Here is an 18,692-nt window from a genome sequence, read left to right as displayed (position 1 = left end):
TTATAAAGGCTGCATTCACAAACGTCCTTAAAACATCACTCAATGTTTGTTGAAATGCGTAGAAAATCACACTCATGCTTAAAGCACTTTACAAACGACTTGAAAAAAGCCGTTTCGGTTAAGCCTGCCGGCTTCATATGCCCGAGATCCATTTCGTGCTGCCCAAATTGATTCCAAGTACTATTTGAGCTGGAATGTGCCAGCTACCTGCGAACCGTGCGGGCACGGTGGTGGTGGTCATGTGACATGGACCGTGTGGGCCATTGAAAAGGTCCCACCCAGCTCAGATGATTTTGCAAAACAGCAGACGTCGAGAATTTTAACAGATTGATTGGAGAGGCTGTGCTGGTGCACAAGCTCGAGTAGTACTCTAACACGTACGTCTATAACACAGGCCTGAAAATAAAAAAAAAATATAGATAATAGGTGATGTTTTGGCAATGGTATCCTTCTTCAAAGTACATAGAGAGGCCAGAGAGATGGAATGGACACTATGGGGCCTAATGAGAATAACATTAAAAAAATGCAGACCAGTTGTTAAATTAGTATATGGAAAGTTACCAATTAGTAGCCATTGAGTAACAGACAAGCTCTTTAATCATAACAATAAAGTGTTTACAGATAAACTAATTTATGTGACAGTTAAAATTCAACAATGTTTCTGGCACATGGCATGGTGGGAAGATTTGTTCCCGTGAGCACAAGGCACAATCCACCTGGCAATGCACCCCCGGGCCCAGACACCGGGAAAGGAAAGCACGTGTCTCCAATATGCGCGGCTTCAGAAAAGTGTCTTCACGACGCACATTAATGAGCATGTGCCCGCCAATTGCTCCAAACACAACGGCTCTGGCGGACGGTGCACAGATAGGTTTTTTACGGGCGCACGCGAAACCGAGTAACTTTGGACGACTTTGAAAAAATAAAATTCCACAGAAGGCACACATTTACTTTTGTTCTGCAGCACGTGCGCAGGCTGCTTCTTGTGCCAAAAAACTGGTGAAAGGGTAAACAGGCCGTGCGCGCTCTCTTTCTGATAGCTCTACACGCATACTGCTGACAGTCCCTGGAAGGCTGCTCGTTAAAACAAGCCAAGCCAAACATGCGCGCGGAGGGGAAAAACAATTTACAGCGGAAATTAAATAAATAACAGCACAGCATCGTGCTTCCAAACCACTGCCTCTCCCTTGCAGCGGCAATCATAACATCGGCGCACGAACCAGAAAGCGGTTCAAGCAAATCCGATTTGACATGGCGGAATATATTTTTTTAGACTACATGTGAAAAACGATTGCTCGTCGACGACGGTTGTGAAGGTGTGTTCCAACGTGATTATTATTGCAAAATTATTCCTGCAAGCTACAACCGCACACCAAAAATGACTTGGGGCTATATTTAAATATACAAAAACGACCCTGATAAACTAGAATCAGATGTAGTTTAACGCAAAGTACCCACGCGTAGTTTAATCCTAATGCGAGAAAATAACGCAACTTTGCATGGAGAGCCTGCACAGGCCAAAGTGTCCACGGCTCGAGAAACTGGTAAACCTGCTTAAAATGGTTCTTAAATATGCAACAATGCATGGTATGTTCCGCCAATAATTTACCAAATATTCAGGAAAGTATAAGCATAATCACAATTTGCAAGTGATTGCATCTTATTGGAAAAAAATTCTAAAAGCCGAGCAGAAATATGATGTAGTTACCAACAAAAAAATCAACGGCGTGTGCTCCAAATCTTTGTGTAATGCACGAATGCACAGGGAAGGCATGTCGATTCTCGAGACAGTGCTAGTGTTGCCTGGAGATGTAATTGAATCCGACTCCTGCTTTAACAAAAAAAAGTTCCTTTAGAACTTCCACGGCTGTGCGGTGAATCCGGAGACGTAAACGGGACATCTGGCAGAATTCTACTCCAACCTGGGCTGCTTCTGGATCAATGCGGGGAAATAGTTTAAGATGGGAGATTGCCATCTGATCTACGGACAGGTATATAATTTTAAATCCTGATGAGACAAGATGTGAAATAATAAGCAAGGAGGAACCATGGCCTCTGCCATTCACACAGGACCAACCAAAGTAAAATTATACCAATGCATGTCATAGCCTTTCGAGTAAATGCGTTCATATCTCACGTAAAAATCATGCAGCGTTATTTCGGAAAAAAGTAACCAAATAAAAAATCAGACCGTACACTTCTTAAAAAAAATAGTTTTACATATCCCATCAGCCACACTGCCTTTTGTGAGTGAAGATGTTGAGCAGCAAACATTGGGCTTATTGACTGATAAGGGTTACAACTGTGTGCTTTTATTTAGCTATGAGAGAAAACAAGATATCCCACAGGAAACAGATGCAGAACAGGGGGAGAACATAGCAACTCCTCACACTTTTACACTCACACTGTAAACATGGGGAGATCATGCAAACACCTAACAATGATACACTCACATTCACGCTCATTCAGGAGAACATACGAGTTTGCACACAGAAAGGCGCCCGAGTCGGGAATCGAAACCCGGCCCTTCTTGCTGCAAAGTTCAGGCGTCACCACCACTGCACTGCCACTCAGTTTACCTCCCCCCCCCCCCCCACGTGCGTCCCAGATTCCAGTTCACACCACCGCCAAACTCACCGGAGTATGCCGAGGACTGCGCCAAACAGGACGGGGTGGTCAACGCACGCTGCAGGCTGTAGGAAAGAAGGTCAACAGTTACGCAGTGACACATTCATTCATTATATTCCAACAACAACAAAAACGGAGGGTGCAACACTAATGGGGGGAATTGAAATAAACCGGTGAGGAAACATGCCCTGCTGTGTACAACACAGCCAACAGAGGCATGCCATGCTGCCAATGAGACTGGACAAAACTGGATACCATGAAGCTATGGAGGGGGTGGCGGTTCGGGTAACCTGTGGAAGATTTTAAGTAAAATATAACCTCTTTAAAAGCCTCGTGTTGCAATCAAGAACATTGACGACTTTGGCAAATACATTTAAGTTTCCGAATTAACGCTTTAAGGCTTTCAAGAAAAGGAAAATGTACTCCGTGTGAGGACAGCAAGGAGGGAAATGCATTTCAAGCGTTATTAAAATTGCACAGTTCTCTGCAACCCTTATGTGTTTACACGCACGGAGTAGAATAACTTTTTCTGTAGGGAAATCTGCCTTCCACTTTTTCCACCCTTTTTTGCTGAAATTAACATTCACTATTCCGTCGTTAAAAATACAAAAACCAAAACTAAGTAAGTGCTGCCACCTGCTGGATAAATAAGTATGTTACCCATACTCCTGGGTTCTATTCGGTAAAGTCACGTAGGTAAAAAATAAAACAAAAATCACGACGTTTCGGCCACAACACAAGTGGCCTTCATCAGGTGAAGGGACCGTGCTGTCACGAAGACAGCATTCCACGCTGTCTTCGTGGGCGAAACGTCGTGATTTTTGTTGTTTTATTTTTTACCTACGTGACTTTACCGAATAGAACCAAAGAGTATGGATCCTTGCAGTCACGAAAGCTTCAAATCTAGAATGTTACCCATGGCAGTACCAGCAATACAGCCACCAACAACTCCCAAAACTGACATTTATAACAAAACATGAGCGGCTTGCTTATCAGCGCCAATGCATTGCAACGATAGCCAAGAGCAACAAGATACATTGCAGCAACGTTCCATACCTGCATTAACTATCGACGCACTGTTTTCGGAAAGAAAAATGCGATGCCAGAGGTGAAGTCAATGTGATTCCCTGCTCACATTGACCATTGAGGCGATTGTCACCTCCTGTTCACAGCCCCAAGCCAAAGTGGAAAGTTTACATTCCTATGTCAGGGCAAGTACATCCATAGGGCAACCATAGATGTCTATGATTATGATGGGCTGAGCCAAACCCCAACCAGGATTTGAACTCAGAAAGTTCTGATTGGGAGCCGCTCCCTCCACCACCAAGCCACCGGTCCGGTCGCAGGTGGCTCAAGGGATCCAATAATAATTCTGGACTGGACAGATATTGGAAGCTGCAACTTCTTTAAACATGTCGTAAGACTCGGTGAGACTTTAAGAATACAGAATTGTATTATTCTTATTCAGCTTGTTTACCTTGGAAAGCCTCACCGAGTCTCAAGACTCTGTCACAAGGGTCCTGCCAAGTTTTCACAGGAGGCGATGCTGCTGCTGCCGTGTGTAATCCCAAGCGAGTTATTTCCAAGGTAATTTTTCAGCATTGGGATGTTTGATCATTACCAGTTAGGCTGTTTTTTTGCTATGGCAGGAATGAGAGAATCCGGAGGAAACCCCATGCAAGAGGGGGAGAGAACATACACATTCATCGTAGAAAGGCATCAGAGTCAGTAATTGAACCCAGGCCCTTCTTGCTGTGAGCCACAAAGTCTTAATTTTGCTTCACACAACCATACAAATAATTACATTAAAAAACACATCAATGGCCCCATGTGAAGCAATGCAGTGGTGAAGCTGTTACGAGATGTTATCAGGTGGAGCTGTTACCAGCTGAGACTAGGCATTACCAGGTTGAGCTGTTACCAGGTGAAGCTGTTACCAGGTGAGGCTGTTACCAAGTGAAGCTGTTACCAGCTGTTACTATGTGTCACCAGGTGAGGCTTTTACCAGATGGGACTCCTCTGTAAGGCTCTGTAGCCGGCCCGGTGCTGAACCTGGGGGCAGAGCAGCCACCCTCTCCACCAACGCCAGCACGGTGGCTTCCAGAGATGGCAGGTGGCGCAACCACAGGCTCTCCTTGGCGGCACGCGACAGCTGAAGCCGACCGCTACGCACCACAGCCACGCACAGCCACACCCAATTCATACCGGTGGCCACAATCCATGCCATAGCACGCTTTTGTGCACAGTGGGACAGATAATCCCCTACTTAAGCCCCCCACCCGCCCCTTTCAAACGTTATAATGTTGCGTATCTGGCACTATTTTCATACGACGCCATTCTTGGCCAAGGTTGGGAGACGTTTATGTATACACGTCACGGGAAGGGCCGTTGCTGAAAACGTTAGCCTGTTGCATATGTTTATTTCTGTTATAAGGCAGTGTTCATGACAAACGTAGCGGGTTATTATTGTGGTCGTGCAGCACTGCCATGCAATTGCTGGATAATTGAGGGCTGTCCTTGAAAGAACTCGACAGTCACAAGAGTCCATAAGAGGTTTTTTTTTTGGGTTAGATCACGTGAAAATATATGAATGTGCCGTTAAACCCGCCACCACCCGACACAGCCAACTAGTAAGGTTGTCACGTAAACAGAACGCGCTAATTCGTCACCGGTACAGCACACCGGTGTGTTGGAGAGCCAAGCCACGACATTTACAATCTTGAGTACGACGTATCGCCAGTAATTACAACCAGCTTCATCAGGCGACAGCCAGACGTTTGGAGAAGTCCACCTGTTTCGTTCCTTATACAGAGGCGTAGATGACGTGGTCATCACACTTCTACACTCTTGCGCGAAGTGGGGGGGGGGATTAATGAGTCAACGTACATTATGCATGCGCATTATGCGATCCAATTGATCTTGTCCTTCCTGTCTATTGTGTGTATTAAAATAGCGTACCAACGGTAATCCCTACTGAAGTACGCTTGCCCTTTATAGGCATGCATTTAAACAATGTATTATTTGATGATTCGCTTCCACGCAGCACTAAGTCGGTAGCTATCCGAACCGTTTTAATTAGTTTTTTTAAAATTTCAATTTCAATCGATTCTCTAATGAGTCTTGAATCCTTTGTCCATAAATTCGGGCTTTATTGGGAGTAGGCCGATTAAGTGGGTGAAGTGAGTGAATGATTACGTTTGCGTGGTCATTTGTGAGGAGCTGATTCAATTGCAAGTATAAAAACGATGAATAGTCAAGTGTTGTTCAATAAAGCCAGCAAGGGTTGTACATTTTTACACCATCACATTCTACATCCGTCCACCTATAAGGGCTGACAAAGATCAGAGGTCTTCTTTGCACCATAGCCAAGGGTGTCTCATCAAGATCTTTTTGCACCACACCCATCGTGGGATGCTGCCATCGTGCAATGTTCAACAAGCCGGATTTGCTGTGCAGAGGTCAACGGTTCAATGTTTTCACATGGCAGTCGAAACAATGGGGCACATTCATTAAATCCCTCCACCTCAGTCCACGCATCACCAGTTAGTCGATGAGTAGGTTACGCGTGGCGGGGTAAAGTGTGGGTACCCCAAGCTCTTATAATGTCTGGCCAGTGTGGCGGGGCTGTTTAAAGCTCCTTCTAGGGGACGCATTTCCACCAACGTGAGCAAGTAATTACGGGGCTGCACCATTGCCTTTAATGCTCATCACCTCAGGTCACGGTGTATAACCTTTTCTTTTCATAGGTGAAAGTGTTGCAATTAAAAAATATATTCCATTCACAAACACTACAGCCGCAATTCGCCAATAAGTGGCGGTGACGTCACCACAGTGCTTGTGCCAGGCTAGGTGCACTTTGAGGCCATCACGTGAAGTGTGGAAGGCTCAAACTGAGGTGAATGGCAGTGATGCCAACTTGCTTCGTTCAGCCACCTGGTGCTTTGCTCATTATTGTGAGCGTTGCTCCTTCTGCAAACACACACGAGACTATTCAAGCATGTCAGCTTACCTGGCCAGGGCATCCCCTGCAGCTTGCAGGAAGCCGGTCGCCAGGGCTTCTTCCGTTCCCTCACCGTGGCAACAAAGCAATGTCTCCACCAATGGCAACATGGCAGGGAGGTCGAGCGCTGGCCAGCAGGCAAGAGAGAGGCTGTGCAAGGTGGCATCCCTGCAAGCCCTGCCACCCACAAACATAACTATAGCCAGCAGGCCATGCGGTTTGAGGCAGCAAGTCACAATTGTGCTCGAAGTTAAACGTATCACTGCTGCGTAGACGGAACATGTAGGTTTTTGCAGCCAATATAATGATTCGTAAGATATTTTTGAGTTAAGCCATGCAGTGATCTGGCCAAATCTGTGTTGCAAGACCCTCCGCCACCACCCGAAGGCAATGAGATTCATGAAATCAGTTATGACATTATCACGGGTTTCATTCCGACTTCATATATTTTATCCTGATGATGCTTTGCGCAGTTTCAAGTAAAACATAAAAAAGAAAATTGCTCAACTCACCGTTGAGCTCACCAATAATAACCGGTGCATTAAACGCTTGCACACTTTACGATTTAATCTGTTTGGCTGTCGGGTGGTGGAGGGTCTAATGACACAAATTTAGCCTGTGGCCTAACCAAAAATTCCATCACCTCCAATTAGCACGGTTGGCTACATATGTTGCAAAAGTTCACCATACATACATACAGGAATAGGTTTTACCCTTTTAACTGGCACAAAAACTGACACCTTTATTCAAGGCATCATGTTTGCAATAACCACAACACAAGCAGTCAAAATGCAAACAAAAAAGACAACTCTGATAATATGTACTGTCCTTGAATTTGATTGGTCCACACCCGAGACGGCTTTCTTTAGAGCCTAGTCTCCATTGGTGTTGGACCAGAAGACGCCAAAAGGCATACAACTCAAAAACAGCGCACTATCAGAGTATTGAGGGCTCGGGGTGAGCATTTACATTATGAGACCTCCTTTGCCAGTAACAAGATATAGGAATAGGTTTTACCCTTTTAACTGGCACAAAAACTGACACCTTTATTCAAGGCATCATGTTTGCAATAACCACAACACCAGCAGTCAAAATGCAAACAAAAAAGACAACTCTGATAATAATATGCACTGTCCTTGAACTTGATTGGTCCACACCCGAGACGGCTTTTCTTAGTGAATTACTGCAAGGACTGTGTGGTGTGACACATCTCAAGCAAGCTTACCCTGTGCTTTGATGACCTGGCCTCCAGTGACTGCCACTCAACTCCTTAACTAACGAGTTCACCATCTGTTGTTGAGAGTCAGAACACATTGGTTCATTTAGTATACAAGTAGTAAGAGGCATTCAATTCCCATCAAACAATATTGCGCCAATAATCGTTACAGTTCAAGTCATGCTGTGTAATTTACATAGAAATTAAATTACTGTAATCAATAATTTAGAAAAATTTACCCACGTGAAAATCTGGACTGTGAGTGTCAAGGAGAAATTGTATTTAGGCTGTAGAGTCTAGGGTTGAATATGGTTGCAAGAGCCTGCTGTGGATTAACCAATAAAATATAACTTTTTTACCCTGGAAAGCAATAATGAGTCCAAAGACTCTTTTTTGAACGGGATTGTGGCCAAGACCACATAGCGTATGGTTTCATCTTTTTTGTTTGTGTTTTAGCTATGTGAGGAAAGCGGAGAACAGGAAATAAACCCACTCAGAACCGAGTAAGCAATCAAACCCAGGTGCTTCTTTCTGCGAGGCAAGAGTGTTAATTATAACAACGCTACGTGCAAGATTCAAGGGTTCTCACATGAAGGTTCTGCTGGTGGTTGTACACATCTGGTGAGCAGCCAAGGACGTCCACAAAGAACTGAATTTCCTCTGTTCCTCTGGAATAGTGTGGTCCCAACAGAGCAGACACCATGTTCTGGAAAGTGACGAGATTGGTTTTGACAACATTGGCTCCAAGACTTCATCACGTTCATTTCACCCTCCGTCGCGTCGATTCAAAGTGCATTTACAACTTTAATAAATGACGACTTTTGCCACTGAGCATGACTATTTTAAATGTCACACCATGTTAATCTCTGAAATAAATGCCACGGTCAAAGTTTATTTACATAACCGCCAATTCGTCTAAAAGTGCTTATAGGCTCTTTTAGGAACAAAACAGCCTGTTGCTTGCATTATTCAAACATGCTGCATTGTGTAATTTGTCACAGATCTATGAAGCCTTGTGAATTCTCCCTACCATTGACATATAAAATAACTTCTGTAATGCATACGGAACGTGCCCTATAACTGATGCTTTGTACAGCTCAGAACGGTTAATTGAGTTATATGCTGCTAAAAGGATATATAAAATACTTATCATCATCATCAAACTAGATCTATCCACGCCTAAATGAAGGCATCCTCACCCCATTCCTCAATCCATCTTGCTCCTGCGCTTGAGCTGACCTCATACATTCATTTCCGCAATGGTCATCGTCTGTTGTGTTTCCCACCTTTAACTGTCATTCCATCACCAGTCATTCACTGGGCATCATCCCGTCTAGAGGAATCCCTCCGCTTACTTTCCTTCAAAGTCAACATTACTTTTCTAACTTGCATTCCTTCTCTGATGCAACTGTTCCTCTTTCTGCCTCTCAGTCGCATGCATCTCTCCATGCTTCCTATTCACCTTCTTTGCCATTGTTTCTGATCCAAAGGCCAAAGCAGACAATATGCAACGATTGAAAACTCTCTTCTTTAAACACAATAAAATGTTTATTTTCATAATGCGATGAAGCTTTACAAAAAACACCACACCTTGCTTGTATTCACCTATATTTCGTAAACGTAATGCTGGTCCGCCTTCTATAATTTCTATAGGTACACATATGCTGATGCATATTCTAGCTATGTTCCTCCAAACAGATATCTTCAGTGGTCGAGCAAGACTTGTTGTACACGGTTTTGCTTTAATGATATCAATCTTAAGCCCAGTGGGTGTACAAGCACACGTAACAATAGCTTTCAATATTCGTCCATAACACTGCCTGGCGCTTTGAAAAAGGACCACTGCGGAAATGCCGCCTGTAATATATATGTGCGGTTCATTTTAAGGCCACGGTGTTGACAAACGTATTGAATTTAAACTACCGACACATGAAAGGGACACGCATTCTCACCTGAAGCCACTCGTTGGCCTTGCGCTCAAGGGCAGTGCCTGGCTGGGCTGTGTAAAAGTTTCCAAGGCAACGCCGCAGGCCTCTGATGCTTTCTCCTGACAAGCAGATGGTACGCATCTTTACTGCAGCATAAACCCCTCCTCGGAGGTCACCTTTGACTCCAAAAACATGCCAGAGCGTAAAATGGACACTCCTCTCTTTTATCTGCCCATAACCTTCAAAGGGAGAATTGTAGCTGGTGGTGGTGCTGGTGCTGCGTATATTTTCTCCCTTCAAGTCAACAACTGTGTTAGCCATGATCCCAATGTGCATACAGTGAGGGGAAAAAAGTACTTGATCCCCTGCTGATTTTGTACGTTTGCTCACTGACAAAGAAATGATCAGTCTATAATTTTAATGGTAGGTGTATTTGAACAGTGAGAGACAGAATAACAACAAAAGTCCAGAAAAACGCATGTCAAAAATGTTATAAATTGATATGCGATGCTCCCAGAAAAAAAACCTTAAACCATGCCCGGCCCACCAATATTTTGCGGCGACCCGGGCTACCGCCAATCGATTCAAATGCACGTTGCCATTTCACATGACAGTACTTTACTAAACACCCTTTGTGTATAACTTGGAAATGGGTTGAGCACATTCAATTGTTCAGATGTGCATTTATACGGAACAATATACTTCTGCAAAAAATTCCATCATCTCTTTTAAAACTCTGTAACTTATTTTTATGAACACTCCATTTGGTTATTTGCAAATGTGATTTACATTTTTTCTTTCCCGGCTGACCTTTTGGTGACATTGAACACAATAGTGAACAGTTATAACTGGAACACATTTATTTCAAGTCAATGGTATTATGCCTCAGACAATTTGACTTACGATGTTGGCCGACACGTGTTTTTGTTGTCATGATTTATAGGATGAATCAGAATAAATGTACGCTGTGTGCTACGAGTACCCCTTTGTGGGAAATTCAACGGTGATTGTTCTATAAATAGAGTTTCTTCCCCTGTCATAAGAATGTGGAATTTACACCCCTGGCTCAGGGCTGTAATCAGGACATGAGCACTGCCTCAATGATCATTTGGGCAGGAAATTACTTTTGTGAGTTTGGCTTAGACCATAAAGATTTTCACTCAAATATGTTTTTCCTCCGTAATTAATATGGTTGAATCTATATGGACGTACGCCGTGTGATAATTTACCGCGGCCAAAAACAACACAAATGAGGTGACAGAACGATAGGTTTTTTTAGAGCACTGTAATTACAGAGTGTGGGTGATTGTGTGTGAGCCACAGTCCTCACCGTTGGACACAACAGCGACGTTGCAGCACAGGCGGCCAAGCAGCTGACCAATCAGTGGGAAGCGTCGAATAGCGCCTGTCACACCCTTCAAAAAATAATAAAATGAACAAAATCAAAACATAACAAGGTTTAAAAATAATGCATATGCATGGCCTCTGCAAGGCTCTCCAACGTGCGATAGTCATCGGAAGTATTTCGTTAGCGATTATAACGTCACCTTCCGAGCCTAATGAGATGACATCACATGTTATGATGCCACCTCGCGATGTCCTACATAACGACTGGCAAGGCAAATTTGTGTTTGTTGGGGCAACCACTTGATCAATCAGGTTTAGTGAACCATTCATGCTTTTGGCCCTCAAGACCAGGCTGTGGGATAATACAACGGCAGTCCCTAGAGGTCACTTGTCTACTGTGCAGCAGCTGCCAGGTCTGGCAATGCGTAGAGCGTAGCAAAAGCGTTGGCGATGATCCTTTGGTCACGATGTCATCTTAACCTTGATCTTTGACCTCAAGTTTAAAAGCGTGAAAAGCCCAACACGTGAGGTTAATTTAGCGGTAGATTGTGACACGCATGGTGAAACACTGGTGGCGCTATCCTCCTCCTGCACTTCCGATTAGAACGGTTGGCTACGGACACTGTGAAAGACGTTCAACATAAACCTATATTTATTTTTACCAGGTAAGGCCGACTGAGCAATATAGCTCTGTTTTAGAAGCGACCTGACCATCACAAATGATAGCTCAACGAAGTGGCTCATCATGTGGAAATGTATAGCAGCCAAAAACTCCAAATATACAGCAGGCGTCAGAATCGGGTTAGAACCCACGACCTCCTGTATACCGGGCAAGGTAGTTAACATCGTTCCACATACATACATACATACCCCGTGGCTGGTGATGTCGCCAAGTTTCGCAAGGAATTCCTGCAGCGCTGGCAGACGGAAGCATATGTCGGCAAGAATTGCGTCCGTTACATGTCCAGCTGTTTCCTGAGTACACAAATGCTCCCACTCTTTCGCCTTCTGCAGCCAGAATTCCAAGTCGTCATTAACACCTCGCTCGGCCATGGCATTTGGCGGTGCACCCGTTGTGAATTTTCAAAACTGGGAGAAAAAAATGATAAAAATGTTATATTATTAATGCGCCAACAAAAAAACGCGGGTTCAAATGTAAACGCGTAATGATCTTGCCTTGTGTTACAGTATTGTGTTGCAATGCTACTTGTTTGCACAAAAGTATCGACTGGATATGGGTACCTTAAAAATGTATCAGAGCACTGTGATACCACATTGGCATTGGTGCACAAACGCAAATACTGTAACTGAATGTTTCTATTATTTTGCATATGAAAGATATAGGCCTCTTATATCATGTATATTGTTTATTCTTCAAGGGCAGTGTTATTGCAGATGTTGAGTGTTTGTTATTTGTCAACGATCCACTTAGTTTTCTTGAGAAGACTCGAAGCTGATCCAAATGTCTACATCATCTCATGACATGACACTGATACCACAATCGGGATAATATGAGGGGAGGGGGCGGGAAATGACAAGAAATAAAAGCTAAAATATATAATTACCCTACTTCGGGATCAAAATTAGCTAGATATGGGGTTAGAACCATTGCTTCATTTCTCACTCAATATTTTCTCTGAACACTTCTCAGGCTAGCTTAGAGTAGCAATTATCAGTTTCATATACTACTGTAGTGTCTTAAAAAAATACTCACACGGACACGTTGTAACAAGTCACCTGCTTACACTTTATTTCACCTGTTCTTGCACCGGTTATAGGCACTCCTATAACTTTCAATTTAAAGCTTTCGTGACTGCAAGGATTCATCTTCTTTGGTTCTTTCGGTAAAGTCACGTAGAATGAGAATAAAATAATAAATTGATAAAATGAAATAACACACAGCTTAAAGGTCGTGATCTCAGCGTGGCTTTCTCACTCCAGCGCTGTCCTCCAGACAGTCTCGTCCCCTTCACCTGATGAAGGCCGCTTGTGTTGTGGCCGAAACGTCGTGAGAATATTGTGTTATTTTATTTTATCAATTTATTATTTTATTCTCATTCTACGTGACTTTACCGAAAGAACCAAAGAAGATGACTCCTATAACTATCTGTACGATGACATATACTTGACTTCTCCCTGCTCTTATATATTCTGCAACTCAATTATCCTGCACACAGCGACTTCGCACTCAGCGACTCCGCACACAGCGACTCCGCACACAGCGACTTCGCACTTAGCGACTCCGCACTCAGCGACTCCGCACACAGCGACTCCGCACTCAGCAACTCCGCGCACAGCAGCTTCGCACTCAGTAACTCTGCATCTCCACCGCTGCCTTCACCTACGCTCCCTCAGACCCGCTCACCCGTCTGTCCCGGGCGGGGGGGTTCAGCCAACACCCCCCCGGCGACGGCGTGAGGTCCCGTTGACGGCTGGAGCGGCAGCGGCAAGATGTCTTCACTCTTGGTTCCCCGGCAACAACTCCCTCTCGCTCGCTCACACACACTCCCGCTTATATCCCCCTGCTCATTCCGAGTCCTCACATGCTTCCACTTAAGCTCCCGTCAGCTTGGCGCCTGTTGCCGCATTAATCCCTTATCATCACCCCCCCATCTCCCGTCACCTAGGCGCCAACTTCCGGTCACAGCGTACCCACCTGTTCCACCTCAGTTGCACCCGCTTCTGCCCTTAATTACTGTCGGTTTGTCGGCGCAAACCTCATGTTGCAAAGCGCACACCTGTTTCCCCTCAGTTGTACCCGCTTAACTGTGCGCACCGCGTATTTCTCTCCTCTACACTACGACTAGAGTATAAGGTACGCCTATATTACTGCACCCCATGTCCTATGAACGGATTTATGAAAGCTAGGAGGAGAGAATAAGGAGATATGTGGCTGAGATTAAGCGCCGGTTATAACTAGGAATAGAACAGACTCGGAACTTAACTCAGAATTCTGTTCATTGCGTGTCGGTTCAATAGTGTTGATGGAAGCATAGCTCATGATGTAATTGGCAGATCCCCGTATTTTTTTTTTTTACAAAAACACATGTTCTATTCTAGTATGAAAAAAATAAGAAAAGCTTTTACCCTTTCCAGCAATACAACAGGTATTCAGATGGTCCTTGCAAAGGGTTTCTAGTGTCTGAACATCTTAACACGTGTTTAATTGCCAGAAAGGGGTAAAAATTTGTTACTTTTTCATACTTTGAGCCTGACAAAAAAAAAGGTCCCGTGTTGTAAGCTGCTCACCGCGAGCTGATAGTGCATTGCCCTTGCACTGTTCGCATTTGGCGTTCTCCGGTGTAACACTGCTTGAGACTAGGCCCTGAAGAAGGCCGTCCCGGGCGCAGGCCAATCAGTTTAAAAACACAATGCATATATTGATTTGAAGCTTTCGTGACTGCAGGAATCCATACTCTTTGGTTCTTTCGGTAAAGTCACGTGGGTATAAAATAAATCACGACGTTTCGGGCGCAACACAAGCGTCCCATCATCAGGTGGGAAAGCCGTGGTCTGCTGCTGAGGCAGACTGTTTTAAAAGGTTTGAAATGGGTGCAGCTCAAGGGTTATAAAGCAGCAGACCACGGCTTTCCCACCTGATGATGGACGCTTGTGTCACCGCCCGAAACGTCGTGATTTATTTAATTTTATACCTACCACGTGACTTTAACGAAAGAACCAATATTAATTATTTATCAGAGCATGTTTGTTGACATGTTCAACACAAGTACCGTGTGCGATTAAAGCAGACATGATTCCTTGCAAAATATGTATATTCGGTGTTTGAAAATGTTTTTAATACCTGAAAGGGTAAACCCTATTCTTGTTTTTTCAAACTTTGACAATGGTTGAGTCTATGGGTCTCTATGTAAGTCAATGGGTTTCTGTGAGTCTATGGGTCCTTCCTTATGAGTCTATATAAAACCGGGAGCAAGCGAGGGCTTTACCATTCTGGCGAATTGCCCGATGATGCTGGATGTATTTACCAGCGAAACGTCGTACTCAAACTGTAAATGTGGATTCACTCTTCAACACACCGGTGGGCTAAAGTAGTGAATTATTTGTCTTTTTGTCAACGTGACACTTTTTTTGCTGATTGGCCGTGTCGGGTGGTGGAGGGTTACGACACATTTATAAATAAACGCGATCTAACCCAAAAACCTTTATGAATTATTATGAGTCTGGATGAGTAAGTCTTATGACTATCTGTGTACGCCTATGGGTCCATATTCTCATTTACTAAGATAATATTTAGCAATGTTTACATGAAAAACCACCCACGATGTGAGTGCATCTCGAAAGCTAAGCAGTGAGGAGCCTGTAGGTTTGGGCGATCGACGCTCATAACAGGTGTTATAGGCATGGGCAGCAGTACAGCTGCCCTCTCTGCCCTCCCACGAACCCCTCTACTGACGAAAGTGGTGAAGTATGGCAAAAATAACCCGCACGAAACACGGACGCACGCACATCGCGTACAAACGCCTTTAATTAAAAACGTAAGCGCGCCATAAATGTGAACGCGATTCGGCTTCTAAGTCGCACACAACGCGTTCCATTCCCTTCAGCCTAAGACGCGGTTAATGCTTTGGCAACTTAACAGTGTATGGTTGAACTTCTTTCGCACCGTACGTAGCCAACCGCGCTAAAACGGGAGGCGCGGGGGAAGGGTAACAAACCAAAGTTTGTGGCATGATGACGAGCGTCCACACCCGCGCGTTCAGTCTGTAGGGTTTTTTTTATTTTCACTTTCTTTTAAACGCTTCATGCAACCCAAACGCGTCAGCCACTGTGCGGCACTGTACTTACAGTCGAATTTTACCGCCAATTTTTTTTTTCTCCTCGCGCGGACACCTCGCGCGACGACGCGCTCGAGCCCTCCGCCGCGTGACGTCACGCCCCGCCGAGTGACGTCATTCTCCCACTTGTCGCGTGACGTTTCTCCGCCACGACGACTGAGTAGCGAGAGCATCGCGCGTGACGTCACGGCGACTTCCTTCCCTCACGCGGCCGCGTTTGTGACGTCGCTGCGCCACCCAGTTGGCCGTGTGACGTCATCGCGAATCGGCTTAACGTGTTCACGTTAGGGCTAAACGATTAATCGATTTCAAATCGAAATCGCAATTTGAATACAACGCGATTGGCAAATCGCAAAGGCTGCGATTTGAAAAGTCCTCTTTCTTATTGTAATTGTTTTATTTGTATTATTAGAATTTTAATTATTTAACTTAACAGTTATTCTATGTTCGATTGTTCCATTTCAATTAAAACGTTTTAATAAATACACGTTGGAAGCTATTCGTATCTTTAAAGTTCTCATCCTTGCATTAGAATATCTAGAGCAGTTCATATTTTGATGGTATCACGTGGTAATGCTCCATCACGTGTTTTAAATCTATTGAACAGTGAATACTCTTTGGTTATTTTGGTAGAATTTTTTGTTAAATACAATTTTTATAATTATTTTTTCTATCTGGATCCTTGCAGTCACGAAAACTTCAAATCAAGATCACACAGTGAATATAGAACTGAAGCTTGATTTAAAAACATTGAATCGCAAATCAAATCGCAATGTCAGGAAAATCTCAATTTGATTTTTTTCCCCCAATCGTGGAGCCCGAGTTCACATCGGGGGGAGGTGGTGGGGGGAGGTGAAGTATGGTCAAACTACCCCCGCGGCTCAGTCAAAGGCCCCCCAATCCAGCAGTGGATCGGCAAAACAGGCCGTACGCATGCCACTGTGCGTGCCGCGTTAATTCGATTATAGAGCTCTTGGGCCCTTTCGGTAAAGTCACGGAGATTGAACACGAAGAAAATAACAAACAAACAAAACTACGACGTTTCGATCGCAACACGAGCGCTCGTCATCAGGAAGAGGGGAACCCCCCCTCTCCTCTTCCTCCCTTCTTCCTGATGACGAGGGGAGCCCCCCTCCCCTCTTCCTCCCCTCTTCCTCCCCCCTTCCCGATGACGAGGGGAGCCCCCTCTTCCTCCCCTCTTCCTGATGACGAGGGGAGCCCCCCTCCCCTCTTCCTCCCCTCTTCCTCCCCTCTTCCTGATGACGAGGGGAGCCCCCCTCCCCTCTTCCTCCCCTCTTCATCCCCTCTTCCTGATGACGAGGGGAGCCCCCTCTTCCTCCCCTCTTCCTCCCCCCTTCCTCCCCTCTTCCTCCCCCCTTCCTCCCCCCTTCCTGATGACGAGGGGAGCCCCCTCTTCCTCTCCTCTTCCTCCCCCCTTCCTCCCCTCTTCCTCCCCCCTTCCTCCCCCCTTCCTGATGACGAGGGGAGCCCCCTCTTCCTCCCCTCTTCCTGATGACGACCGCTCGTGTTGCGATCGAAACGTCGCAGGTTATTTTTTGTGTTTGTTATTTTCTTTGTGTTCAATCTCCGTGACTTGACCGAAATACGCAGGGAATATGAATTCCTGCAGTCACGAAAGCTTCAAGTCAAGAATAATAGAGCTCATCTTCTTTGCTTCTTTCGGTAAAGTCACCAACACGTAGAATGAGAATAAAATAATAAATTGATAAAATAAAATAACACAATAAAATTCTCACGACGTTTCGGCCACAACACAAGCGGCCTTCATCAGGTGAAGGGACGAGACTGTCTGGAGGACATCCTTGCCTTCTGCTAAACCACTGCCTGCCTAGGCAATTGAGGGGGGTGGGGGTTATAGGCGACGTTTCGGGCAATGGCCCTGCTAAGTTTGTTTGCAGGTAGGCGGGCATGGCGCTATCACCGCTCGGGCCCACTTGGTGCCAGCGCGCCCTCTGGTGGCCAAATTCCGTCACCACACCTCGCTCGGCCACAGCGGGGACGAGGAGGAATGAGGAGGTGGGATGGGGACCCCTGACGCGAGAGAGGGGAGGCTCGCCCCCAGACGACCACCTGCAGCGGTGACGCCGTGGGAGGGTTGTCACTCACGTTGTCACTCACTGTGCTCATCTCACTTCCAGGACCTGCCATCATCAAAGTGCACGGACCCGTTGCCCGTGTCACCTGGCCGCACAGGTGAGAGATGAGGAGCCACGGACTCTCACGCAGCTGTCACGCGGCGCTCATCGGCTCCCGACGGCAAAAAAAAAAAACAAAATGTTGACACTCGACGCCTTCCGTGGGTAAACAGACGTGATGATAATAACAAGGAGACGAAGATCCCCCGTGTAGCCTTAGCAGACTGTAGGGGCAAGTGCTGTTAGCGAGCAACTATGAAGGCCGGAACGGTACACGAGGGGGGTGGGTGTCCAGCACCACGCCCGACCGCCTTTGGCTCCCCAGTGGCGATGTTTACACACCGCACCAGATACTCGCTTAAGGCCGAGTCGACCTAGGGGATGCCCATGACCGGTTCAGATAATCGTCACCGGTGTTGGCCGTGAGCGGGAATCGAACCCGGGTCGCCAGGTTCGTAGCGCAGCGTAGCGCTCACCGCTACACCACCGTTCCGATAATAACAAACACACATTAACACACACACATTAACACACACATTAACACACACATTAACACACACACACAACAACAACAACAACCGCCATTCGCCACTAAGTGGCGGTGACGTCACCACGACGCTT

General features: G+C 45.4%; 1 protein-coding gene across 4 annotated transcripts in view; it reads right to left on the bottom strand.

The window, feature by feature from the left end:
• FANCC (FA complementation group C) overlaps positions 1-16,064 on the bottom strand; it is a 36,106-nt gene extending 20,042 nt beyond the window's left edge. For 2 of the 4 annotated variants that reach the window (XM_076074674.1, XM_032953525.2), the window contains exons 1-9: positions 15,926-16,064; positions 11,990-12,208; positions 11,103-11,187; positions 9,797-9,891; positions 8,434-8,550; positions 7,854-7,918; positions 6,638-6,805; positions 4,634-4,793; positions 2,638-2,693 (exon numbers count right to left, since the gene is read on the bottom strand). In XM_076074674.1, the coding sequence (XP_075930789.1) occupies positions 2,638-2,693; positions 4,634-4,793; positions 6,638-6,805; positions 7,854-7,918; positions 8,434-8,550; positions 9,797-9,891; positions 11,103-11,187; positions 11,990-12,172 (929 nt within the window). In that variant the 5' untranslated portion in view covers positions 12,173-12,208; positions 15,926-16,064. The other 2 variants (XM_076074690.1, XM_076074708.1) reach the window with 2 other exon arrangements.
• Between the last annotated feature and the right edge of the window lie 2,628 nt (positions 16,065-18,692).

Source organism: Petromyzon marinus, chromosome 1 (genome assembly GCF_048934315.1).
Source record: "Petromyzon marinus isolate PM22_M1 ecotype Great Lakes invasive population chromosome 1, UKy_Petmar_22M1.pri1.0, whole genome shotgun sequence".
Lineage (NCBI taxonomy): Eukaryota > Metazoa > Chordata > Hyperoartia > Petromyzontiformes > Petromyzontidae > Petromyzon > Petromyzon marinus.
Note: the sequence above shows the minus strand (reverse complement) of the source record. Positions and strands in the feature narration are given on the sequence as shown.